Source organism: Gallus gallus, chromosome 1, assembly GCF_016699485.2.
Source record: "Gallus gallus isolate bGalGal1 chromosome 1, bGalGal1.mat.broiler.GRCg7b, whole genome shotgun sequence".
NCBI lineage: Eukaryota > Metazoa > Chordata > Aves > Galliformes > Phasianidae > Gallus > Gallus gallus.
Window position 1 is genome coordinate 144,780,781 of NC_052532.1, and position 26,544 is coordinate 144,807,324.

Genomic DNA, 26,544 nt, shown 5'->3' on the forward strand with positions numbered 1-26,544 from the left:
ACCAACCAAAAAAAATGTTTAATTCCTTTGACTGGTTTTTAGAAAAGAACTATCCCCCTTCCTTTTTGTTTACTGATCGCTTAGTTTGTGTAGTGCATGTCATGCTAAAAAAAGACTTAAGCTATAGAAATCATTTGTGTTCTGCAGAAGTACTGAATTTCCCCAGTGAATGTAGCTTTCCAGTCTTTCATGTTGTTACACTAAAGTATATGACAGTCAATGCACATGCTCTTAAAAAACACAAATGACACGGAGCGAAAAGGAACAGGGAAATATTCAGGCACTGGTTTTCATTTCCCATTAGCTCTGGTGGTGGTACACAATAGGAGTTTAGCCTGTACTGATTGCTAACACAGATCACCTTTCTGTTCTCTTCACTTGATTGCTGCAAGTTTAACAAAGTGTATGGCTCTTCTCCCTTCCTGCTTGGGTAAGATGTCCACAATAATACCTCAGTTAATTCCTCCTCCCTGTTGCATGTATGCCTTCTAATTTTACCACCGTGTGTCTTCTACCTTTTCTTCTAAAATGTTTACATAAGGTTTTGGGTTCTGAATATCTTTGGAATCCTTGTATTCTCAAGTGTTTATGTGCGGAAGAGCTCTGAAGTAAATCTAACATTTTCAGAGCAACTACTTGTGTGCTTTTGCTGTTGTGCTTTGAGATTTTTAGGAAAGCATTTGCTGTGATGCTTTTTTTAAAGCTACCTATTTTTGTTTTGTAAGTAAAACATTAAATAGGTTGCATTATGACTCTTTCTGTAAAACTTCTTGTGCTGTAGCTGCTTAACTAACACTTCCTATCTCGCTGCTGATTGACATGTCTAACTTTTGCTTCTATCCCATTTCACCCATCTTGCAGGAACCAGGAGGGGTTGGGATCCATAGTTCATGATCGAAAATCTCAGACATTGCCTGTTTCCCGTAACAGAACAGGAATGATGCATGCCAGATTACAGCAGCTGAGCAGCCTGGATAACTCTCTCACTTTTAACCACAGTAAGTCTCATGACATGGTAACATTCATCATCTTCAACCAGTACCACAACACCAGACAGGTCCCAGAGCCACACCAGTGCATTTCAATGACTTTTATTATTCTAGGTCAAACGAATAACTGGAAAAAGTCGATGGTCTGTTCCCTGCATTGTGATAAAACAATTAATGCTGGCTGATGCCATAACATGGAGCATGGTTAACAATACTATATTTTAAATTTTTTTCTTTTTTTTTTCGTTTCAATTACATGCACTTCTACTCTGTTGGACACATAGTTACGGAGTTTAGTTGTTCTCTGCTTGCTTCATAAAGCTTCATTTTTTCCCCCAACTTGGTCTTATGATTAATCTGAAAATAAAAATTAACACTATGACCATATCTCCATGTTTTGACATCTCCTAAGGAGAAATAAGTTTCTTTAGAATTTCTACAGAGAATGTGAAGCCCATGATTTAGTTTGTCTGGCAGTGAAAAAGCGTCCAATAATGAAGTGATTTTTCTGTTTTCAGTGTGAGAAAGATATCAAGTATTCTTGGAATTTCTGTAGACAATGGTAAGATTTAATCAGGTTGAAGTCAGCTTCTATAAGACTGCTGTATTGAAAACTAAATCTGCTTATGTCCTATCTTTTTAAATATGCTGCTCTTAAATTGCAAGTTATGCTGTATATAAAGTATTCTGAAGCACCATTTTGCAACCTTCAGCTTCAAAAACAATTAAACTGGTTGACTAATCCAGTAAAATAAACACAGGGTCTGAAAAGAATGGTCCGCACTATATCAGTTACTTGACTTTCACTATGCTCATTTCTTGATTTCCCAAAGCATATCTAACTGTCCCCTACAGATACTTAAAACCTTTTAGCTCATTATTTGTAACATAAAGCTACGGTTACCGTAATTACACAAGACTTACCACACAGTTTAGTGGAAAACTACCAATACAAAACAAAAGAAACAACCCTGTCTATAAATGCACTTTCATATCATTTTAAGTATAAATCATACAATTCTTTGAATTGAATACTTCATGAAACTATATAGCTGTGGAAAATATTTTTTCGTGTAAGCAGTCTACTGCTGCTGTGTTAATGCTGTATCAGTTCTGCTTCTACAAATTTTTACATGTTTTTTGATACACAAAAGAGCTTTCACACTGTATGACTACATGTTCTATATGGTAAAATATTCTGTATAGGAATATTGATTTAAAAAAATTCTCTGGGAAATAAATCACCTGGTTGCTTCTGGACTTTATGTGCAAAACTCAACGAAGTTGACTGATTTTAAGGACAGTGAGCTGAAAGATTTTAATAAGTGCATGCTTATGTAAGAATAAACTTTCTGTTCTTTTCCAACTAGTTTGAAGGAATTATCAAAAATAGTGTCTCATTCAGTTAGTTTTGAGTTAAGTGACAGCAGTGTTTTTAATGCTGTACATTTAATAAATATAAGGATGTGAGACTTTGTATTGACCTTGGTTTTGTAAGGTGAAAACATGTTGCTATGAAAGCCATGTCAAATGTTAAATTGATTTTTATGTCTTTCCTGTCTTGTTTTCTGACTTATAGTTTTGTGTTGTTGTCACTCCATCTATACTATTTACATAGAATAGAATAGAGTCATAGAGTCATTACAGTTGGAGAAGACCTCTAAGATCATCCAGTCCAACTTCCACCTACCACCAATATTTCCCACTAAACCATGTCCCAGAATACTACCTCTACGCTTTCCTTAAACATGTCCAGGGACAGTAACTCCACCAGTTCCCTGGGCATCCTGTTCCAGTGCCTGACCACTCTTTCAGAGAAGAAATGCTTCCTAATTTCCAAAATGAACCTCTCCTGGTGCAACTTGAGGCCATTACCTCCCAGCCTATCAGTGTTACCTGGGAGAAGAGACCAACATCCACCCTGCCACAACCTCCTTTCAGGTCATTGTAGAGAGTGATAAGATCTCCCCTGAGCCTCCACTTCTCCAGATTAAACAATCCCAGTTCTCTCAGCAGCTCCTCTTAAGACTTGTGCTCCAGACCCTCACCAGCTTTGCTGCCTTTCTCTGATATACTCGAGTGCTGCAGTGTCTTGTAGTGAGAGGCTCAAAACTGAACACAGTACTCAAGGTGCAGCCTCACCATAGATGGCTCATTTCACTCATCCTGCTAGCTACACTATTTCTGATACAAGTCAGGTTGCTGTTGGCCTTCTGGGCAGTCTGGGCACACTGCTAGCTGTTCAGAACTTTAATAAATCTTTTGGATAACATGTATGCTCACATAGTTAGGATGTATATGATGGAAATCATTGTTCTCGTGCCAAAGGATAATGATTTTAGAAACAATACTGTCTGTAAATGTAATTTATAAACTTAATTTCTCCCTTTCTAATTGTTAATCTAAGGAAAAGAGCTGATATCATAGTATAGGTGATATTTCAGATCTCTGGGGAATTTCAGTATAATTTTGTGACTAAGTGTGAAAGCAATTATGACATTGAAATTTCTGAAGCTTCAGAAGAAACAGCAAGAAGATGGATGTATGTGTGTCATCTGTGTTGGAGGAGAGGAGGAAGCTCTGTATGACACAATGACATACAAATGTACATAAGAAGAGATATACCTTCATCTGTAAAAGCAGTTTACAGTTACTGTCAAGCTCAGTCATTAAAGATTATTCTATTTTCAGAGTTGTTAGATAGTTTTAAATGCATGTTCGTATGCATGTCCAGGTAGATCTCCATATCATATATGGTAAATCAGTCCTGTAATGAAGCCCAGCTGAGTTTTACTTTCTTTGCATCCTGCCCAAAATTTCTGCAATAATGCAGTGTAATCAAAGGCTAATTTATTGTAAATTATTTATGGAAAGAAAAAAATTGAACTGTTTGGAATGTTGTGGATTGGCTACTACAGCTTCTGGTCAGAAGAGCTGAATATAATAAGTTGGAAGGGACCAACAAGAATCATCAAGCCCAACTCCCAGCTTCTCATAGCACCACCCAAAATCCAAATGTCTGATAGTGTTGTCCAAACATTCCTTGACCTCCAGCAGCTTGGGGATGTGACCACTGCCTGGGGCACCTGTTCCATGCCTGACCACCCTCTTGTGCAGAACCTCTTCCTAACACCAAACCTGGCCCTCCCCTGATGCAGCTCTGTGCCATCCCCTCGGGTCCTGTCGCTGTTACCAGACAGCAGAGATCAGTTTCTTTCCCTCTGGACCCTTTGTGGGGAAGCTGTAGGCCTCCGTTAGGCCTCTTAGTCTTCTTGTCCCTGAGCTGAACAAACCAAGAGACCTTAACTGCTCCTTCTACATCTTGCTGTCTAGAACCTTTGTCATCTTCACAGCTCTTTTTTGGATGCTGTCTAGTAGTTGTATGTCCATCTTATGTGCCCTGAAGTGCACCCAGCATGCTGTGGTGAAGCCACACCAGTGCTGAGCAGAGCAGGACAATCCCTTCTCTCATCTGGCGTGCAGTGCTGTGTCTGATGCACCCCAGGATGCAGTTGGCCCTTCTGGCTGCCAGAGCACAATGTGTACTCAATGTGTATTCATCTTGCCATTGATCTGAATCCTCAGGTCCTGCTCTGTGGAGCCGATCTCCAGCTTCTCATCTCCTATTCTGTACATATATCCAGGATTGCCCTATCCCAGATGGAGAATCTGTCACTTGCTCTTGTTGAACTTCATACAGTTGGTGATTGCCCAGCTTGCTATTTCATCTAGATGTCTCTGCAAGACCTTTCTACCCTTGAGGGAGTCAACAGTTCCATGCAATTTAGTATCATTTGCATGCTTTCTTAGTCTACATTCAGTTCCTGTGTTGAGTTCACTTATTAAAGCATTAACAAGAACTGGCTCTAAAATGGGGTGGTGTTGAATCCCCACTTGTGGCTGACTGCCAGCCTGATGTAACCCCACTTATTACAGCAGTTTGAGTCCAACCTGTCAACTAATTTTCTCCCATCCTACTGTGTACTTGTCTAGCTGTATGCTGGACATTTTGTCCAGAAGGATACTGTGAGAGTATTGAAAACTTTTATAAAATCCAAAAAAAAATCACATCAGCTGGCTTCTCTTGGTCAACTAGATGGGTGATTTTGTCATAAAAGGAAAGGCAGTTAATCAGGATTTTCCTCTTGTGAACCCTTTTTGGCTTAGACCAATGGCTGCATTATCTTTCAAGTGTATTTCAATAGCTTCCGGGATAATTTTCCTTGATTTTAGCAGGCACTGGAGTGAGACTGATTGGCTTGTAATTACCAGAGTTGTCTTTTTAACTCTTCCTGAAAACTTAAACAACTCTGGAACATAGGATTTATAATAACCTTTCTTTATATCTAGAAGAGCAGACAGATTATTTCTTTAAACAGTGTTTTTCCTGTCCTCAATGGAGTTTTCAAAATAGCCATCATCTCTTGATATCTTCAATGGTACCAAAACTGTAGGACTACTGGTCACCTAAAGGTGACTGCTGTGAAAGAGGATTTTTCTTGAATTTATTTAAGGAAAAGAATACTTTAGCAAAAATGAAAATATTGGTAAGTGGCTGTTATGATAAAACTTGCTTCAAAATATTGGTTGTTCCTTTCTGTCATTACAGAGGTGAAGGAGGTAATGGAACTGAAATTGTAGAGAAAATACACAGGAAAAGGATGATGTAGAGGCATGGAGAATATCACATATATATATATGTATATGTATATGTATAGGAAAGAGATGTATACTTTCTAACAGAAAGCATGTAAATCTGCAGAAACTGGTGGTATTCTGGCTCCTTTCCATGCAGAATACGCTAGGGCAGGTTCAACCAATCTTTTTTCCTACACTTTGTAGCTTTTTTACTTGCTTGTTTCAAGTTCATTCTTCATAGTTTTGTTCTTAAAAACAAATGCCATGACTTTTCTCTTAAAGCTATGCCTAATGGTAGGTCTACTTAGTCTGGATAAAGAAAGAGGAAAAAAATAACATCTGCAGTTGCATAGTTCAGCTAGGGTAACAAAGGGTACTGAAAAAATGGCTATGTGACAGCCTAAAAGAACCTCATCTCTTCTTGTCTTAGACTCAAGTTCAAGTGAGTTCAAGTTACACTTCTCATTGATTTAGAGATGCTAAGTTGACTGAGTTGATCTAACATTTTAACATGATCCACACCAAATTTGTGTAAAGCAACCAGAACACATCTGTCAATCCCGTTCTGAAAGATCAGTGTTAGGAAACATAAACAACATATTTTAACCATTGCTGAAGCCTGCTATGTTTTTTAAATTATTTGATTGCATTATAGAATCAAAGGCAGTAAAATATTTTGCTTAAATATGGAGTTGTTGCATGCTATTCCTACAGAGCATAATTACTTCCTTGGGTCTTCAACTGTATATAACTCCATGTACTCCTTTGGTGTTTTGTATTTTTATAACAATTGAATTCAGTATCATTATAACATCACTAAATCACCAATGCATATTTTCAGCTGTAACTCCATGCTACTGAGGCATTTATTTTATGAATATATGTATGTATGTATACATATATATGTATAAGTATATATTTTTATACATACATTTGTGCATATACATACATATATATGAAACATCAAACATTTTAATGTTTTCATTGCTATTTATTGCTTCTGTTGTTGACATTTGTACTTTATTCTATAATCTTGTGCAAATTATGCTAAAATAATTATTTGCACATATTTGACAAATACTTGGATGGATATTAATTATTTTTCTGTATTGAATATTAACTCCTGTCAGGCTTCATATTTGTTTCATATTTCATATCTTTTCATAGTTCATCAAGTCTTTTGGAAATAAAATACATTTAAATTTGTGCACTAAGTACTTACACTTAATTTTTGTAGGCTATGGCCATTCAGATGCAGATGTTCTTCACCAGTCTTTACTGGAAGCGAATACTGCCACAGAAGTTTGCCTTACAATTCTGGATACTCTATCATTATTCACAATGGCTTTTAAGGTTTGTCCTTGAATTTATGTTAACATCTCCTATAATTATACTGGATTTTTTTTTTTTTTTTTTTTTTGCAAAACTGTTTTTAAAATTTAATTTTAAATTGCATAGCATACACTGTAGTACTGTAACTTGGCACTTTTTAGCATTTCTGGTATTGTATTTCATTGTTGTGGCATTTGACAGCTCATAACCTGTTGCAGCAAAATGCATTGGCTTCAGTTACCCATTGTGCACAGATCCCTTATTGATCATCAGTGTTCTGTTGGAAAAGCTCCTTCCTCATCCTAACTTTCTAAAAATATTTCTGGAAACCATAGTGTGTACTTAATATGAGTGGTAACACTGTATTTTCTGTGTCAGTACCATAATTGGTATTTGGACGTGCTCAGGCTTAGGCTTGTATATTAAACTCGATCTCTTCTTGTATGAAATAATTCATCAGTTAACAGCACTTTCTTTATAAGCGAGATCAATGAAATGGTAGAAATATCTCATTAAACCTCAGTTATTCTTCTATTATTAAATGTCTCAGTAATACTGTGCAGATTTTTTTAATTAATGTCCTGCTTTTTAAAAAATATGTGTGTTTTTAGAATGGTATAAATGTATTGCAGTACAAAATTCCTAAATTCTCACTATTACTTTAAAGAATCAGCTACTGACAGATCATGGACATAATCCACTAATGAAGAAAGTATTTGATGTGTACCTCTGCTTCCTTCAAAAGAATCAGTCTGAAACAGCACTGAAAAATGTTTTCATTGCTTTAAGGGCACTTATTTTTAAGGTAAGGAGTTTTAAAATAATTTATCTCCAAGCACTTATCCAGATTTATGGCTAGAAATATACTATCTAGAAGTTTGAGAACTAAAAATTCCAAATTAAAATTTATAAAAGAGCCTGGAATAATTATCCTTTGAATTGCTATAAAAATTATTTTGTTTCATGAACTACTATATCTGTTTTTCAATAGTTTGGGACTATTACTATACCTGTATTTTTCTTAACATGCTTATTTTGTCAGGAATAGAGTGTTAATGAATACCTTCTTTCTTTTCTGCTTTTTTCCTCAGTTTCCTTCTACGTTTTATGAGGGTAGAGCTGATATGTGTTCTGCCCTGTGCTATGAGATTCTGAAGTACTGTAATTCCAAATTGAGTTCAATTCGTACTGAAGCTTCGCAGTTACTGTACTTCTTAATGAGAAATAATTTTGATTACACGGGAAAGAAGTCTTTTGTTAGAACACATCTGCAAGTTAGTATACTTTCTTTATTTTTGGGGTTTTTTTTCATGTTTTAAAGTATTGTGTGGTCAGTACTTGTAGGTGGGCAATTATGTGCTAGAGTGCAAAGTCCTGTTGGATAAAGACAGAAGTATTGTTTTTATTTGAGCAAGTTCAGTACAATTCCAAGAGTCAGAAGAGTATACCTGGCACAAGGAAATAATTTGAAGTAATTCAGTGGCCCAGTGTTATGTAGGAAATTACTATTTGTGAGAAGGAAGTGTGTTATTTAGACATTATTTTGATTAAGTAGCATACAGTGCTGTGTCTCAAGGAGAAAAGAATGAAGCAGCAAGCACCTAGAAGTCTAAAATAAAACAGAAGTATATTAAGAAAAGGCTAAGAAAAAAATTGTTCTGACAAGGCTGGGAACAATAGTTCATTACTTTTATGAGCTCTACCTAGTTCACCCAGCTGCCAGTCTTTAGACCAGAGGATGCTTGTGCATTAAATTCAGATAAGGCTCTTTTTTCTTGCTTGTCTTGCTGTACAAATGTATGGTTTTTTGGGGGGGGCGGGGGAAGAAAAAGAAGTCTGTCCAATAGCATTTTACTTCAAGGAATAGTCTTTCTATTTAAAAGAACCAAACTTTCTTTGTAGTTGCATCATAGGTACATTTCAAAGGTATTTCATGAAGTATGCACTAACCAGACATCTGTTTCTGTCAAGGTTATTATTTCGGTAAGCCAGTTAATTGCTGACGTTGTTGGAATTGGAGGAACCAGATTTCAGCAGTCCCTGTCCATCATCAATAATTGTGCCAATCATGACAAAATTATTAAGGTCTGGCTTTATTCTTCTTTCTATACCGTAGAAAGGCTGCTTGAAAACTTTGTCACAGCACCTTTTGCAATGACATTTTAACTTTTTCTATTATGTGAGTAATAGATAAAGGTAGTAGTTAAACAAACTTCTCTGTGTTTTAGCACACTACGTTCCCTTCTGATGTAAAGGATTTAACAAAACGTATTCGTACAGTACTGATGGCTACAGCTCAGATGAAGGAGCATGAGAATGATCCAGAAATGCTTGTAGACCTCCAGTACAGCTTGGCAAAGTCTTATGCTAGTACACCTGAGCTAAGGAAGACGTGGCTAGACAGCATGGCAAGGATCCATGTTAAAAATGGGGATCTTTCAGAGGTGAGAGAAAGATCAGACTGTTTCTAGCTTCTTAATAAATTTAAACTTGAAACTTTCTTGAAATTGAAAATACATTGTGTGAATGTTACTGTATAATAATGATTTTTAATTTTGAATGGTTGATTAATTCATTAATCAACTCATCAACCATTAATTAATGGTTGATGAGATATTTTCCTAAGTACATCTTTAAGTCGGTTCTGATTATTAAGGTACAGAATATGTTTAAATGCTCTAGCTGTTAAGCTACTTCTGCTCAGTATAAACAGTAGAAGAATCAAGCCTTCTGCCCACTAATACTCTTCAGTTATCAGTTGCCTAAAACACTTGAAGCTATTCCTTGAATTCCTCTCTGGTTGCCTTTACGTTCCACATGGCTTACCAGAAAACTACTGATATTCTTAACGTTGGTGAATAGCAATTTTGTTGCTAGAAAACAGAAAGCTAACTGAGTTCTCCATGCTGTTTAAATATTTAATTCTGGCAAAAGGGAGAAGTGGGAGTGTGGATTTTTGTATGTCTTGATGTGTAACTATTACATCAGCTTAGAGAATTAATGTTGTTTCTTTCTGGAAGTTTATTCCATCTGAAAACAAATCATGTTGCATCGTATCACCAAATTTCATAAATGTGTCTATTTCACTTAACATGTAAGCAAGTAAGTACCTCCAAGAAATCACTGCTGGTGACTTGCATCTTACTGCTGTAATTCTTTTATTCTGCATTGTAGCTATGCAGAAGACATATACAGTCCTCTGTCACTAGTTTACATTTTGATGGAAGCATGTCCAGCTCTCTCAATCTAGAGAGGAAATGACTAATTTTTATTAAAAATATGGAATATTTGACTGTACAGCTAGACAAAAACCTCTGTAAATCAAGTCCAATGCCATGTGAAGTATGATTTAGAGAGAATTCCTGACAGTTACTTACATTTTTTCTTCAGCTCCAGAGTCTGAGATTCTTCAGCCTCCGTATGTAAGCATTTTGCTGCATCTTGAATCTTTTTTGTCCTTTCTCTGAAGAAAAGTGATGAGTGTCAACTTAATAAAAACATCTCATGTTTGTAGACTACTGTGCCCCTTTTATTTTATTTTCTAGATTGTACCAAGCAAATTCCTTCCAGTTCTGTGCACAGATCACATCTCTCTTTTTTTCTACTGTACAGTCTGTATCCAGTTTTTTCCTTCATTTTGTTTTCTCTATAGCCAAAAGGCAGACAAAGAAGTTCATCAGAAGAGCCATCCAATCTGAAGTAATTAGTAGCTCTTTTGCTTCACATGATTCTTGAAATACATCCCTGAAAGAAATTTGCCTGTTGTTATTATAGCATGAGGTCATTAGCTTGTGAGCAGCGGGCAGTCCCCAACTGAGCGCTACTCAGTACTCTGGTGATAAGGGAGTGCTCCTTCACTGTTACTGTTTTGTGTAAGGTGAAGAGTTGTTACACAAGTATTTTCCTTCAAAGCAGCAAACAAGGCAAACCTAAGAAATCATCCCAGTCTAGAGTTCTTCATATATACTTCATTTTCAGCTTTACATTATGATTGTAATTTACAAAACTGTTACTGTTTTTGCTTTTAGGCAGCAATGTGCTATGTCCACGTAGCAGCACTGGTTGCAGAATATCTCACACGGAAAGGTACGATTTTGAAATCCTACTTAAATGTGGGTTGGTTTTTTTTCATTATGTTTAGGAATAGCAACAGTTTCCCTGAGGAAGTTGTAGGCAAAAAATTCTGACTTAAGTGGATAGCGTACTTACAGCAGCATATCTGCATGTTTAAGAACCAGCATTTTAGCTGAAGGTGCAGTCAGATTTTTAGGAAGGGAAAAAATTTTAATTTAATACAACAGTTGCTAATAACTGATTAGACCTTTTCTAATCAGCAACTTTATCAGTGAGTATTCTTGTTCGTTAGGTAATTTCTCAGGTCTACAGAATGTATTTCTCTCACTATTTTTTTGCCTCTTACAGGATAGCGCATAGGCTATTCCCCCTTCTCCACTGATTTGAGAAGCTCCTCTGTGATCAAATCAGAAGCTGTGTTGTCTTAAGTTACAGTACCAAGTACTGCAAGTCTAACAAAACCCAATAACAAGTGATAATCTGTATATATCTGTATATATCTTTGGGTGACTTGCTATTCTTGTCTCCTGTCATATGGAAATTACTTCCTGTTAATAATTTGGAGTCAAAGTTCTACCTATGGTATTTCCAGGAGCAAGACATAAACATGCATTTGAGGCAGTCATTCAATAAAGGCACTGGTGTTCCAACTCCCATGAGTGCGGAGAAAGAATCCTTCTAGGAAGGAGTGGTGAAGTAAATATGTACAAGTCCTTGTGCTTCTGTACATGTCATTGGTTGCTCTTGAGGCTTTTACAACACAGATTTCAGCCATATAGCCTGACTTCTTAATTCAGCAATCTGATATAATAAAAACTACTTAATCAGAATGGGTAAAAGAGGTAGGTTTCACGTTAGAATATTCTAAAACCAATTCTTGGCAAATACATATGTCAGTAAAGGAAGTTAGATTGATTTTTTTTTTTTTTGCATATTTCTAGACTTACTTTCTGTATCTACCACTGAATAATCTGTATAGCCATCCTCTGACTATCTTGTATAGCTCACATCAGTCTATCCATATTGTTCAGACTGGAGACTTGGATATGTCAGGGCTTGTTCTTGTTCTTGTACAGTTCTTGCATGATCAGTGTTACGAAATGCTGTAACAGTGACCTTAGTTACCTTAGGCCTGGGGTGGGATAGATTAGACACAATTTTAAGGTAAAATAGGAACATTCATACACTACGTATTTTTGTAGGTCAGAATCCAAACGTTAATGTGCTTTTTTAAAAAACCTATTTGTACTTAAGATGAGCTCTGCTCTTTTAATCATACGGTGAGAAGCTGTGTTTTCCTTTATTATTTTGGTGGTAAGTATACTTAAATACAGCTTCTGACTTACCCAGCATCACAAAATGGCCTAATGTTACTCTGCAAGAGGAGGGTATTTTGGCAGTGTTTTAGTGAATTTGTCTGTTTTTCTTTTTCAATGATAGGGATGTTTAGGCAAGGCTGTATTGCTTTCAGAGTAATCACACCTAATATAGATGAAGAAGCTTCAATGATGGAGGATGTCGGAATGCAAGATGTTCACTTCAATGAAGTAAGTAAACATTAGCACATTAGGACTGATGAACATTAAAGTGCCATTTATTTTTCCAGGTTTTGTGGTTCTGAGACAGACTACTGTCACTTTCTTTGCCACTATTCTTATCCTAATAGAGAAATAAAAAAAAATTATTCTCTGAGCTGTCCAGGCTCTAGGGAACTTACTACATGTATACATTATACATAAAGCACCAGCATAAAAATTGCTGTGACCATGCTGTGTATTTGCTAGTATAGTTGAGGGAGTGAGAGACAGACAACTAGTTGCAGTAACTGAGTTGAAAAAAAAATCAGTGTCATATATGCATAATTGTACCAACAAAAAGTATTTTGTGTTCTCATTTGTATATGGTGAAGGTGTATGACAAAATTATTTGTCTGCATATGGAACATATTCTAACAGATTGAGGAGGAATAGACATAGTGGTTTTAAGCCTTGAACTTTTACTCCCAAGTTCTGGTACTACTTTGCTCTATTGTTTTAAGACAAAAATTGTAGACTTGCCTTTTTCTGTGAAGGCAGGAGTTGTAATTATTTGAAATGAGAAATATAGTGCTTTTTGTTTCCAAAAACATACAGGAACAGATTTGGGATTTTTTATTATTATTATGTGTTATATTCTTTAAAACACAGATTCTCCTCAACTAGCATGGATGTGGCATGTTACTCAAAGAAAAATGTAAGCTATTCTAACTGAGCCAAGAGTTGGATTTTTGTTGAGAACGGTCGATGGAAACTTTTGTTGGAAGCTCTTGACAGTGTCTACCTAGCAAACCATTTATCAGAGCTTAATTCTTTTGTGTTTTTCAACTGGAATGTCTTTATTCTTTTTCTGATTAGTCACTCAGTGCATAAAGAATTTACAGCTTTGTCTGAGTCATTGAACCCTGCCCAGATTTATTTCTATCTCTCTCAGTATTTCCATGGAGCAAAAATATGCCAAGGCTGAAATTACAAGCCTGTGGCTCTTGCAAAGAGTTCAAACCTTGCCAAATTTCATTTTCCCTCCATGGAGTCCTTTTTTAAACTTAGCTGTGTATAAGTGTAACTGGTTAAATATTGGAAAAAAAGAAAAAAAAAAAGTTAGCATTTTTCAAATAACTTCTTATAGTTTACCCTGAGCAGAATAGTGGTATGAAAGAAGTCTTCAGTCTCTTCTTAAGAGACTAAAAATCGTGGATAAATTAAGGTGCCTAGTACTTTACAGAAGTTCTTCAAGTATTCTGTTTGCTTCTTGAATAGGAATATATCACATGTAGAGTGTTACCTCAGCATGTTCTTATAAAAGGGACTCTGTATTAGTATAAGGAAGAGAAATTATATAAGAGATCAGTGGGGTGGAGTACTGGGAAGATACAAATGTATATTTCAAGCTATACTTTACTACTACTGAGCTAAATGAATCTGTGCTTGGAGTTTTTCCTCTATCCGATAACTGCTATTCAGGATTAAATCTCCAAAATAGTAATTGGTGGGATGGAGGTGGAGTGGGGGAGGACCTGTTTTTTAACAGTTACTGTATGTATTTCATTAAAACAGTTGTGTAGCCAGACAGGCCTATTCATCAGCACGAGTCAGATTCTCCCTGTAGAATTACAATCTTGTGGATGTCACAAATTGCACAGCAAAAGCCTGGAAGCTATTATCCTTTCCATTCTAGGCTTTGCTGTAAACAGTTCATCTGTCAGAGTTCTGAGCTATGGCTGACAGACTGCTGTCCAGTGCCAGATTCCGTGAAGAACAAAGCTTGGAAAAAGTTAATTCAGATTTGTTGGTTTTTTTTTTGCAAAATAAAATTTGCCAAAATACTGTTCCAACATGAATATTAAGTCAACATATACCTTTTTCCTTTCTTTTTTCTTTTTTCTTTGTTCTGATGCCTTGTTAACAGTGGCTGTCCATGTGAAAAATTATTCCAACTTCAGATCAGTAAATGAAAGTTAATGCTTCACAGCATGCCTTACATAAGGAGACTGTCCTGTGACCCTGCAGCCCTTTCCAAATAGGAAAACTAACCTAGATTCTCAAATGCCAGAAAATTTCCCTGTCACCTTTGTGTTACAGCTATGTAATGAAAACTGTAGCACAACCCAAAGCAAGACGAGTGCCTTTTATTCTTACTAAACAGAATCCATAAATTTAAAAATCTGACAAATAAATTTGTAGTGCAGTATTACTCCAGGGGAAGCCTTTCCACAGCCAGCAAATGCTTTCATATTGTTTCACTTACACATTCTCAGATGTATAACCTTTTCATGGACAAGAATTTTTTTTTCCCTAGTGATTTGGTAGTTTAAGAAAAATGATCATTAGACTTTCATTCATCTGTATGCAGTGGAGTGAAATCATCTACTATTTATCTTGCTTTTTCTCACTCTGGGCGGTTTCTCAGAGTCAAGGATAGTTATGCAGATAACTATTGAGTGCAGGCTATTCATCAGGCAGTAGGTTCCAGCACAAAGGGAGGTTTAAATTAGTGAATGTCTGGAGCCATTCTTGGAACTGAAATACAGGAGGCTCCCTCTGAACACCGGAAGCAAGTGATGGAACATTAGCGCAGGCTGCCCAGAGGCTGTGGGGCCTCCTCCCTGGAGCTCTCCAGAAGCCGCCTGGCCGTGGGCCTGGGCACCCTGCTCTGGGTGGTGCTGCTGGAGCAGGGGCTGGGACACAGGGACACAGAGGGCCCTGCTTGCCTCAGCCAGCCTGGGGTCCTGGGTGTTTGTTTCTTCATTAGCAATCTGCGTCACAAGGTGCAGCATTTCCCATATGCAGCTTGTGATCTTTATATTCTTTCCTGTGGGCAAATTAAATTTTGCTGTACTTGAATGCCCTCTTGTGTCTGAGTTAAGACTTGTGGATTGCTCTTGTAATCCAGCAGTGGCATAAATTTTCAGTTTTCACCACGTGGCTGTTAAGAGTGAAAATAGTGGAGAGTGTGTACAGTCCCATAAGGACTGGGGGAGAGGAAGAGAATTTTAGGGATCATTTGAGCACATGAATAAGGGTAGTATTTTTCAGTCTTTTTTTTAACTCTTCTTAGAATTAAAGATGGCTTTTCTTGGTGATGTGTTTATGCTGTCTCAGTTCTCTACCAAAGGGAAGAGAGATATACAGTAGCATTGGATCTATTCAGAGAGTAAAATGATTTACTTCCAGCTTCTGGCTTGACTACCATGGCAACGGTGGTACCAGAAGGTCTGTCTGTCTCACACTTGGATTCTAGTGAAGGATATTGGATCCCCAAGCATTTTTTAAGAGTTCTGAGATTGCCACAATAATTTTAATTTACAAAATTTTCCTTTGAGGCAGAATCTCTATTTCTGATTGAAAGGAATTCTGGTGTAACATCTTAACGTGCTTTTAACGACCGCCAAATTGTTTTTTCTTTTCCAAATGCGTACCCCATTCTAGGATGTGCTGATGGAACTGTTGGAGCAGTGTGCTGATGGACTCTGGAAGGCAGAACGCTATGAACTGATTGCTGATATATATAAACTTATAATTCCCATTTATGAAAAAAGGAGAGATTTTGAGGTACTACATTGATTAGAATGAAACTTGAATGAGAAAAACCTGATTTTTTAGTTTAATTACATGAAGCAGTGCATGTCATAGAACGGAAGGAAATTCTAACTGCTGTAACTGGAATGTGAACGTGTTGAAATGTTTGTGGTTTTATTTTAAATAATTCTAATTTTTTCAAATAAATATAAATCATTGGAATTTAACCTTGCATATAGCCAAGTTGTAAAGGTGCTAAACATATTACTACTGTTCAATAGAACAGTCTTTTTGGTTGTTATTAACTACAGGAAAGTCATTCCTACCTGTTGCAAGATAGGAGTGTTCTATGTTATCCTGTTACCCCATTATTATTTTCTTTGATTTTTAGCGGCTTGCTCATTTATATGACACTCTTCATCGTGCGTACAGTAAAGTAACAGAAGTTATGCATACAGGCAAGAGACTGCTGGGAACTTACTTCAGGGTAGCATTCTTTGGACAGGTGAGTATAACTTAACTTATCATTACTGCAGTACGCAATAAGAAAAACCTTTTTTTATTTTACAAGATGCACTGTTTCATTATTTTTGCTGATACCATGACATAAAAAGCACAAGAAATGTGTTCTGAAATAAGTAGTTAAACACTGTCAGTAACTTACTTTGAACTATTTATCAATTCCAATACAATTCTTTCTTATTTTCCTCAGTAAATTTTTTGCTTTTTTTTCTTTCTTCTTTTATTTACTACCTTAAGGCAGCGGTAAGTTTTCTGTAATGTCAGTTCTCAGCAATGCATTGACTTAATGTCTGTAGTGCTACAGTGTGGTTGGCAAGGCTGCTTCTTAGATTGGTATGCATTCAGAGCCACTGCAATTAAGAAAAATAATAACATTAAGTTCCATTTGGAGAACAAATCATTCTTGTCTATACATCGGTATGCATGCTTCAAACAAAAGTTCTGGCTGTGTATTGAGCAGCTTCACATCCTCTAGTATGTGTTTACACTGCATATGTATCAGTATGGTAGCACGCAGTATCAAATAATACACTTTCTACATGCATAGCCCAGTCGTTAGTTGTTCAGCTGAGCATGGAGAATTGTAACATACTCTGAGCGGTATAACTTTACATGTATTCTGTTGTCTTTTATAACTTTATAGCAATACCAGTTTACAGACAGTGAAACAGATGTTGAGGTAATTATAGTAACTGCTTACAAAGCAAGCAATGCAGTAAGAACTACTGCATTTCACTGTAGTTTGATGTGGGTATTTTTGTCAATCTAGCCTGTGTTTACATATGATATGTTGCGCTTTTCTCTTTTGTCTGTTACATTTTATGACAAAAATATTTATTTTCTGATTTCAAACATGAATTCAGACATGGCTTTTTGTTTTAAATCAGTCACCTGTTTCACTTTCCACGAACTCTATTTAACATTTGGTTATGGTTTCAAAAAAAAAGCTCTATGTAGTGACAATAAAGAAGTATACGCCAAAATGGTACAACACAGAATTAAGATGTTTTCATAAATCAGATTCCAAAATACTGTCAAAATCCTTGCTTGTGAATCAGATAGTTGTACAAGGCAACAAAACCTCTGTTTTGGCAAGTGAAACAGTGCTGAAAGTTCACTTTTTAAGTAAAAGTGAAGAAAATACTTGTATATCAAGGGCTTGGCACACCATAAAATTGCAACAAACCTTACAATTTTAACTTCGTGTGTTTCCATTATCTTTCACTCATTCTGTAGTAGATGATTATTTTTCTCTTTTTTCTGGTTTGTTTTTGTTTTTGTTTTTTAGTTTTCTTAGGAAACCTCTTTTTACTTAGATTTAATTTGTTTATTTACATGTGCTTGAAACCTGATGTTTGATGTTGGTTTCCTTTGAACCACGAACACGTTCATCTTAATCATTGTTCAGTGTTGCTTTTTATTTTTTTTTCCAATATTTATTTATTTATTTATTTATTTATTTGCAGGGATTCTTTGAGGATGAAGATGGAAAGGAATATATTTATAAAGAGCCTAAACTCACACCTCTTTCAGAAATTTCTCAAAGACTCCAAAAACTCTACTCTGACAAATTTGGATCTGAAAATGTCAAAATGATTCAGGATTCTGGCAAAGTATGTTTTTTATTCTCTCTAAAGGATTCCAATATATCACTTCTTCCCATTAATCCACTTGAAATAATGTGGGATCGCTGTCATGTACTCATTTGGTACACAGCATGCACGTATAAAAACTGCTGGTTGAAGGTCATGGGAGAATCGTCTCCTTCCAACCTCATCCATTCTGTAATTCTGTTATGCTGTAGGAGACCCTGCTTCAGCAGGGAGCTGGGAGTAGATGATCTCCAGAGATCCTCTCCAACCTCAACCGTTCTGTGATTAAGGACAGCCATATTATTACCATGTTCATATTATTATTGTTGTTGCCAGTGTGTTATTAAACTGTGGGTCTCCCAAGATGCTCATCTGTTATCATCTTTACCTGCAACATGCTCTTAGTAAAAAATTAAGGATCTAATAAAGTTTGGTGCTGTAAAAGTGTTTCCTTTCGCCACCACTGCCTTGCCAAAGCATGGTTAAATATTTTTCTGAGATAAAATTTGCCATTTATCTCTTTAGGACAGAATAGTTCTGTTGGAGGAGACCATCAGAGATCATCAAGTCCAACTACTTTGGCCTCTGTAGTCTTCTCTTGCTGCTTTTAAGTTAAGATTTGTCATAGGAATAGCTGGAACCTTTAAATGAAAGAGCATTATGGTAACCCGTAGGCTGAGAAAGCACAAGATGCCTTTCTGCATTCCTTTCATTCCCTTCCTCAGCCAGTTCAAGTCTTCAGACTCTACATTGATTTTCTCATAGTATAACTTCTTGTCTCTTCTGTTCATTGATCATATAAGATCACAAAGTGCTGTGCTTCTCGACCATTTACATTCAGCAATGGTGGGCTTTTCAATACTTTTACTCAAACTGGAACTTTAAAGGAAGGGAGATCTTTTGCAAGGGTTTAATTTCATGTGTTGGAAGACAAGATTTATATTGTACTCTGTTTTTCACAGCTCTTCCGTTATACTCTAAATAAAGGCTTTAAATGTACCGAATTTTTACAGATAATTATAATCTCTCTGTTTGTCAGCATTTGTAGGGAACATTTCTATCAATTATGCTGGAATGAATACATAAATTACTAGTTAAGTTCCAGTCTAGTAATAGGAAAATATTGCAGATTTTTCTATCAAGCAGTATGTCCCATTAAAAACTGATAACAGGTGGGCGACTTAAGTTCTATTCACATTTGCTCCAGCATTTAAATGCTGACTTCACATGTATATTTGCATCACTGTTTTTCACAGTTTATAAAAGTAAAATGGCTCAGAATCAGGCAGAGATAACAAATATTAGACAGGGGACTAAAATGGCAAGCAACAACATTTTGAAGGGTGCACAAGTTTTGGGTCCCCTCTTTGTCTAATGATGTGGGGAAATTGCTAGAAAAAATAGTATCGGTCCATTTATGGACCCTGTTGGGCAGTGATTTTAGGAAGCCTCAGCTACTGGTACTGGAGATAAGTAGCCACTTTTACCAAACTGAAAATTTGCCACTCCAAACTGAACATGAAGCCTACAGTGTGCCCCCCAGTTAACTCTTTGGAACCACTATAGGGTGTCACAGCTGGGACAGCCAGGTTGGTAGAAGTGCCTTCTGAGGGTAATATCTGTACTGCCTAAAACATACATTTTTATTTTCAGCTATTAACTTTTTACGTATTGCTTGTTTTGGTCTCCAGTCTCGTATCAGCCATCATGGAGGACAGTATTTGTTTCTACATTTGTTTTTCTTCTTTGACTTCTCCTGAAATGCAATATTTACTCTTAAGCATGAATAAAACTATTTTTATTACAGTTTTGCATATGGCAAATAATTATAGTGTTAAAAAACAGATACGTAATGACCATATCAAGCTTCGTAACAATTAGAAACTGAAGTCACAGAAGCCCATGAGAGCATTAACATTTTCTATGTTTGCGGCAAACCAAATATAGTATCTGAAATTTGTGAAACTGCGATTAAATCTATTCACAATTTAACTCTTTGGGTTTTGTTTTTCTTTTAATGTTTTTAAGGTAAATCCAAAGGATTTAGATTCAAAATATGCATATATTCAGGTTACGCATGTAGTTCCTTACTTTGAAGAAAAAGAGTTGCAAGAAAGAAAGACAGATTTTGAAAGAACTCATAACATTCGTCGTTTTATGTTTGAGATGCCTTTTACTCAAGCTGGTAAAAGACAAGGAGGAGTAGAAGAACAGTGTAAACGACGGACTATCTTGACAGGTACTCAATGGATGGAAATTTCCTTTAAAAGCAAACTGCTCTTTGAAAACCGTATTTACTTCTTGATGCTAGGCTTTTCTGTATGTTTTGTATCTTGTCTGAAAAAGTCCTTTAGGAGATTTCACACGTGGCTGTTGGAGTTTACAAGAATTGCAAAGCATATCAGAATGTTTTAAACAGTGTCTTGTAAACAATTCTTAAAGTGAGTATGCACTTCAAATTAATACTCAAAATTTTTGTACAAAAGCATGCAGAGTAAAATATGTCAGTTAAAATATTTTCCATATTTTAACCCAAACTAGGCTTTCCATTGGTTTCTTCAAGTGGTAATTATCAGATAGCTTTTTCTTTAAACTTCAAGAACCACAAACCTGGAATTGTTTCAACTTTTCTTTGAAAAAGGCTATTTTCTGTTTTGTATCTGTTGAACGTGTGAGCTTGTGTATTGCTGCCCTAATGTAAATGGTAAATTGAGCTTACGTCAGTTAGTAGAATCAGTTATAGAGTCATAAAATCCTTAGAGTTGGAAGGGACCTTTAAAGGCCATCAAGACCAACTCTGCTGCAATGAACAGGAACATCCATAGATAGATCAGGTTGCTCCGGGCCTGATCCAGCCTGGCCTTGAAAGTCTCCGGGAACATCAACCACATCACTGGGCAACCTGTTCCAGTGCCTCACCACCCTCACTGTAGATTTTTTCCTTCCATCTAAAAAGAAAAAAGATTTTTTCCTTCCATCTAAAATAATACATGAACTTTTTTTTGCATATATATATATATATATATAAGTTCATAGTATCAGCTTTACATAGCTAATACTTAAGAGGAAATTGATAATATAGTCTTGTCATTTTTTAGTTCTTCTCTTCTTTGAGCTATGTGGATGATAAGCAATTCTTTTTACAATTCTCCTATGAATTAAGTTCTAATGTTTTGTTTCTTGGTTATTGTTATAGTAATAACGAGACTTCTGTGCTTTAATGCATGTAGAGCTATGCATATTTAAATTTTCAGGATGTTGTTTCCCTGTGCAAGCAGTATTTTAAATTATATAATGTTTCATTAAAGTGGATGACAAGTTTTCAGTCTATCGAAGTTCACCTTATTCAAACACCTTTTAAAAACTTTATTGAACTCATTTTTGTCCATAGCTATACACTGTTTCCCATATGTGAAGAAGCGCATTCCAGTAATGTACCAGCACCACACTGATTTGAACCCCATCGAAGTAGCCATTGATGAAATGAGTAAGAAGGTTGCAGAACTCAGGCAGCTTTGTTCTTCAGCTGAAGTAGATATGATCAAATTGCAGTTGAAGCTACAGGGGAGTGTCAGTGTTCAGGTAAGACCATTCACTTTGCCGTTCGGTTATTTTCCTTGTTTCTGTCACTGAAAAAGTATCAAAATAGCATTTTACCAGTAATTTCCATTCTGCGTATTCAAGAATGTCCTAAGTCAGTAACGTACCTGCTGCTGGCAGTTTTTCCCAGAACAGGAAAAGCAATACGAATATTCCATATAAACACTGATCACACTGACATTTGTTTCTATGGAAGGGTTAAGATTGTGTTTCTGGAATCTATGGTGGTCTGAAACTAGAATAAAACAGTGACTTCCCATCTGAGTCAAAATTCACACCATTTACCTAGCTGTAGGTCTGCTTGCATTAGGTTCAGCATGCTTGTTGCTGGTTTTGTGTTTTGGGTTACTTAAGGGGACAAAGGGGGAGCTGAAATACAGGAGAAGGATAATAGAAGAGCATCTCGGGGTGTGATGTTTGGAGTTTTTGTTTTTCTTTTATCATTATTACCTAAGGCAAGCAAGAATTGAATGTAGTAAAAAGAAATGATCAGACCTACCAAAATAGGATACATTGTGTGTGAATTTTAGCAAATAGAAATCAATATGGTACAGGTCTTACTGGTTATTTCCTAGGAAGAAAGTGCAGGATTTCTTGTTTTGTTTTATTTTTTATTTGGTTGTGTTTTTGTTTGATTGGTTCAGTTTTATATACTTTTCTAAAAATAATTGTGTTCTCCTAAGAAAGGCAGGACACTTGTGGTATCTGTTACTGCTAAGTCAGTAAGTCAGAGAACTAACCATATTCTGTAATACTTGTTCTTAGGTTAATGCTGGTCCATTAGCATACGCACGAGCTTTCTTAGACGACACAAACACCAAAAGATATCCAGACAATAAAGTGAAGCTACTGAAGGAAGTGTTTAGGTATGTTTGCATGCTTGTTTGTTTTTTAATAAAATTAATAAAATTCAAGGCTGACAAAAGATTTTTAAAACCACTTTTAAACAGCATTTTTAATTACTTGTCTGGGATTTGTATTCCTGTTTGAGATCTTTGTTATTATTTTATCTAAATCAGGCAATTTGTTGAAGCTTGCGGGCATGCTCTTGGTGTAAACGAGCGACTTATAAAGGAAGATCAGTTGGAATATCAAGAAGAAATGAAAGCCAACTACAGAGAAATGGCAAAAGAGCTTTCTGAAATAATGCATGAGCAAGTAGGTGCTGAGATGAATTTATGCATTCCACTATTCAAAATGTAGCTGAAATGCGTAGGAAAAGCACGTATTATGCTTTGCTTCAGGGAACTGTGCTCATTTTCCTTTTATTTCTCTCAGAGTGTAAGCATAGCATGGAATTTTGGAACTGCATCAGTTTTTCTGTTTGTGAGTTTTCTGCACGTGCTTTCTTGACCTTCAGAATTAAGTCCTACTCATTAAGAAAATTAATCTCATTGGCACCAGAAATTTTCATGGAGAGTAAGACTACAGTAAAGATAACAAACAAATTTTATAACGTGAAATCTTATGCCAAGAATAATTAATGTGTCTACAGAGACCTTCATTCAGTGTCCCAGAAACCTAATTTCAGTCTATGGCAATTTTTTTGCATTCAACAATTTGTCAGTGGGATGAAGTTCTGTTCATATGCTTCTCTGTTTCCCATTCCTCATCTTTTCTTCTCAAATACTGTGCTCTGAGTAGCTCTGTGCTATAGAATACAGCATGTACACAGGATTTGTTTTCATTCTCTTATTCTTTTGTTACACCACAACAGAGAAAAGCTCACCACAAAAACAGATTTATTTGTAACCACTGATAATGGAAAATATGGTGAGACGAGGTTTGTAGGGAGTGGTACCATTTTGTCAGAATATGCTTTTTTATTTTTTTAGGGAAAAAAAGGTTATCTCAAATATGCAGTCTTGAATGATCCCTCAGACAGGAAAAGAGCTAATAAAAAACAGGATAGTTTGACTATACTGTAATGTAACGTATTGAAAAGCAGAAGGCAGTGGTGTTTTTTAGGAAGGAGAACAACTGATTGGACAGCTGATCAAAATGAATGAGGAGTATGGGAGAATTAGACAACTGTACAGAAGATCCCTTCAGAAAAGAGAGGAAAATGTTTTGGGCAGATAGTGATAAGGAAAGAAAAATTGATCTTCCCCTGGTGCAGAAAAAGAAGTATAAGGATATAACAGTGGTTTGAATAATTTGAACTCAATGAAAAACGCTGATGTTTAAAAAATGCTCATGTGTGAGTTCCCAGAGATGGAGGATAGGAGAAAAGATGTCAACTTTAGGAGTAGATCAAATTGGATGAAAGTGAACAAAGAGAAGGGGCAAAAAATTGACACTGCAAGGCAGTGTGAACAGAATATGAATGTATAGCATTGGTGTATGCTGTTAGCCTACTATTGTGGGTTTTATACAAATGTAATAATTAAAACATTTATATAAAAAATAAAGAAAAAATAGATTCATTGCATCTTGAAGGCTTAGGGTAACAAAGGCCTTCACCCAAATCTTTAAGAATATTACCCTTATATGCCTGCCTGTTGCTGTATTTGGAGAAAAGAAAAAAAAAACATCTTGTGTGTTTGTTCTGTCATTGAAAAAAGCAACAACTATTAGCTGTCTTACAGTAGTGTGGTTTATAAAGGGTTGCAGAAGCTTTGTATGGAAAATTTTACAAAAGAATCTTAACTTATTTTTCTTTTTTTTCCCCTTTGCTTGCAAATATCAGATGGGATGGTAATTAGTTTTCTTTACTTTTGCTCTTAGTTAGTCTAATTTTTATGTAACTCCTTTAAGCTAAGGATGAACCTTCACATTCATCATAAAAAGTGTACCTTGTTCAGAACAAGTTTGCTCTCTCTCTCTTTATTCATCCTCTAGGTGAGTAGGCGTTATTAGATGACCCTGCTTGAGCCAAGAATGTTGGTCAAGGGGGTTTCCAACCTAACCAGTCTGTGATTCTGTGATGCTAGAAATGAAGTCCTTTCAGTGAACTATTGAAAGCTGTATTTTAATAGCTGTTTTGTAAATGCTTATGTCATTTTGGAACATTTTGATGAATATACGTTTTCCATTTTAAGATTACTCCGGTTGAAGAAAAGGCCAATGTTATGCCCAATTCGTTACACATTTTCAACGCCATAAGTGGAACTCCAACAAGCACAACAGTTCATGGGATGCCCAGTTCTTCTTCAATTGCATGATTGTTTTGTAAAGTATGGTGGGGCTTTTCTGTTGGATTTAGTTTTTTCTTAGGTATGTGGATTTACTTCATTGTGTGCAGACTCAGGATGATTTTGAAGCTAAATGTTGGGCACGTGCAAGCTGCATAATACGTAAAAAAGTCTGAGCACACTTAGATATCAAGGCAGACAGTGATAAACAAATAGCAATTACTGGTGATAGTCCTTTAGAGTAAGTAAAGGAGGCGCACATATGTTTTTTAATCTTTCTGGTAACACTTAAAAGTATTCACAGTGTCATCACAGAAGTGCGTGTTGAGAAATTATAAAGTTGAAGTTAATTTCTGTTTTTCATTTAGAAAGTATTATTAAGATGAATTGCACATTACAAAAAGTGTTGTGGGATGTAATTTTGCAAATATGTAACATTCCGGTGTTCTTTTTTTGTGTATGGCACATAGAGATTGATTCCAAGTACAGGACTTATTTTGGGACTAGACAGAGACACTAGTTTTTTGGGTTTAATGGAACTGACAGTAGTAGTTTTTGTACCATTTGGCAAATTGTTGTGCTTTATTTTATACCTTGTTGCATTTTGGAAGTATGTGAGCTTGGATCTTGAACAACTGAATACAACCAAAGGTCTGTATTAATGAACACGGAGTTATACTAAACTATCAATAGTAGTAAACTGTTATGTACATATTGTTTGTTAATACAGTCCATACAGTCTGTACATAAATGTATTACATTTCTAAGCATTTTTAATATTCATACCAGCTCTTATCCTGCTTTCAAGTTATTGTGAAAATTTGCTCATTCCAAGTATATGCAGACTTTACTGTTCATTTATTCATGTATATAAATAAGTGCAATATAAAGATGTATACAGTCTTTGCTATGTTAGGTTTATATGCAGTTATTAAAAGAAAAAATACTTTTTTGCCAAAGCAATGGAGTATGTAATTGGTGATCATGGTTACTGTGGTAAATGGTGGTATAATTTAAAGCTTTTTCCATATTCTTATTCTTTTAAGACATTAATTTAGTAATTTTATATTTGGGGGAAATAAAGGTTTTTAATTTTATTTAACTGGAAGCACTGTCCTGCTGTAATTAAACATTCTGTACTACATCTATATTAAAAGGAAAAAAGTAGTTACTTTTCTCACTGTGTGCTCTGGTTTTTATTTCAGATTTACCCATAAAACTGGTGAAAGATGGAACTTGGTTAAAATAAAAAAACTTCCTGCAGCTTAAGTCGGAGATTAGATGAAGATGCTGCTGGGGTATATTTCCTATTTCTTGGTGCTAAAGGGATTGTAGGTCGTTAGTTAAAACAACAGTTTGGGATCCATCTTGTTTGATCCAAGTGACGTGTTATGACAACTAACGGATATTTTCACCATTACAGTTAATATTAGGAAGTCTTCAAAACTCTTCATCAAATGACAGTAGCAATCATTTTGCCTTCTGATATTAAGTTTATTGTCATTTTCTATAGCACGACATCAAATTCTTATAAGGTTTTTCCCAACAGCTCATCCTGGCTTACTCAGCTTTACGCCAATAATTTTCATGTTAATGAAAGTGAGAGATC

The 26,544-nt window shown here is 35.8% G+C and overlaps 1 protein-coding gene across 20 annotated transcripts in view; it reads left to right on the top strand.

The window, feature by feature from the left end:
* Nucleotides 1-26,112, top strand: part of DOCK9 (dedicator of cytokinesis 9) — a 118,937-nt gene extending 92,825 nt beyond the window's left edge. For 6 of the 20 annotated variants that reach the window (XM_015274823.4, XM_046914120.1, XM_046914131.1 and 3 more), the window contains exons 38-55: nucleotides 862-998; nucleotides 6,865-6,980; nucleotides 7,627-7,764; nucleotides 8,051-8,233; nucleotides 8,931-9,044; nucleotides 9,188-9,403; nucleotides 10,988-11,045; nucleotides 12,474-12,580; nucleotides 15,998-16,120; nucleotides 16,479-16,592; nucleotides 16,847-16,852; nucleotides 17,253-17,288; nucleotides 18,076-18,222; nucleotides 20,230-20,440; nucleotides 21,593-21,783; nucleotides 22,567-22,667; nucleotides 22,821-22,959; nucleotides 24,843-26,112. In XM_015274823.4, the coding sequence (XP_015130309.2) occupies nucleotides 862-998; nucleotides 6,865-6,980; nucleotides 7,627-7,764; nucleotides 8,051-8,233; nucleotides 8,931-9,044; nucleotides 9,188-9,403; nucleotides 10,988-11,045; nucleotides 12,474-12,580; nucleotides 15,998-16,120; nucleotides 16,479-16,592; nucleotides 16,847-16,852; nucleotides 17,253-17,288; nucleotides 18,076-18,222; nucleotides 20,230-20,440; nucleotides 21,593-21,783; nucleotides 22,567-22,667; nucleotides 22,821-22,959; nucleotides 24,843-24,965 (2,260 nt within the window). In that variant the 3' untranslated portion in view covers nucleotides 24,966-26,112. Of the gene's footprint in view, nucleotides 1-861; nucleotides 999-1,507; nucleotides 1,552-6,864; nucleotides 6,981-7,626; nucleotides 7,765-8,050; nucleotides 8,234-8,930; nucleotides 9,045-9,187; nucleotides 9,404-10,987; nucleotides 11,046-12,473; nucleotides 12,581-15,997; nucleotides 16,121-16,478; nucleotides 16,593-16,846; nucleotides 16,853-17,252; nucleotides 17,289-18,075; nucleotides 18,223-20,229; nucleotides 20,441-21,592; nucleotides 21,784-22,566; nucleotides 22,668-22,820; nucleotides 22,960-24,490; nucleotides 24,499-24,842 lie in introns of those variants that run through there. The other 14 variants (XM_015274839.4, XM_004938571.5, XM_015274843.4 and 11 more) reach the window with 7 other exon arrangements.
* Nucleotides 26,113-26,544: the final 432 nt, after the last annotated feature.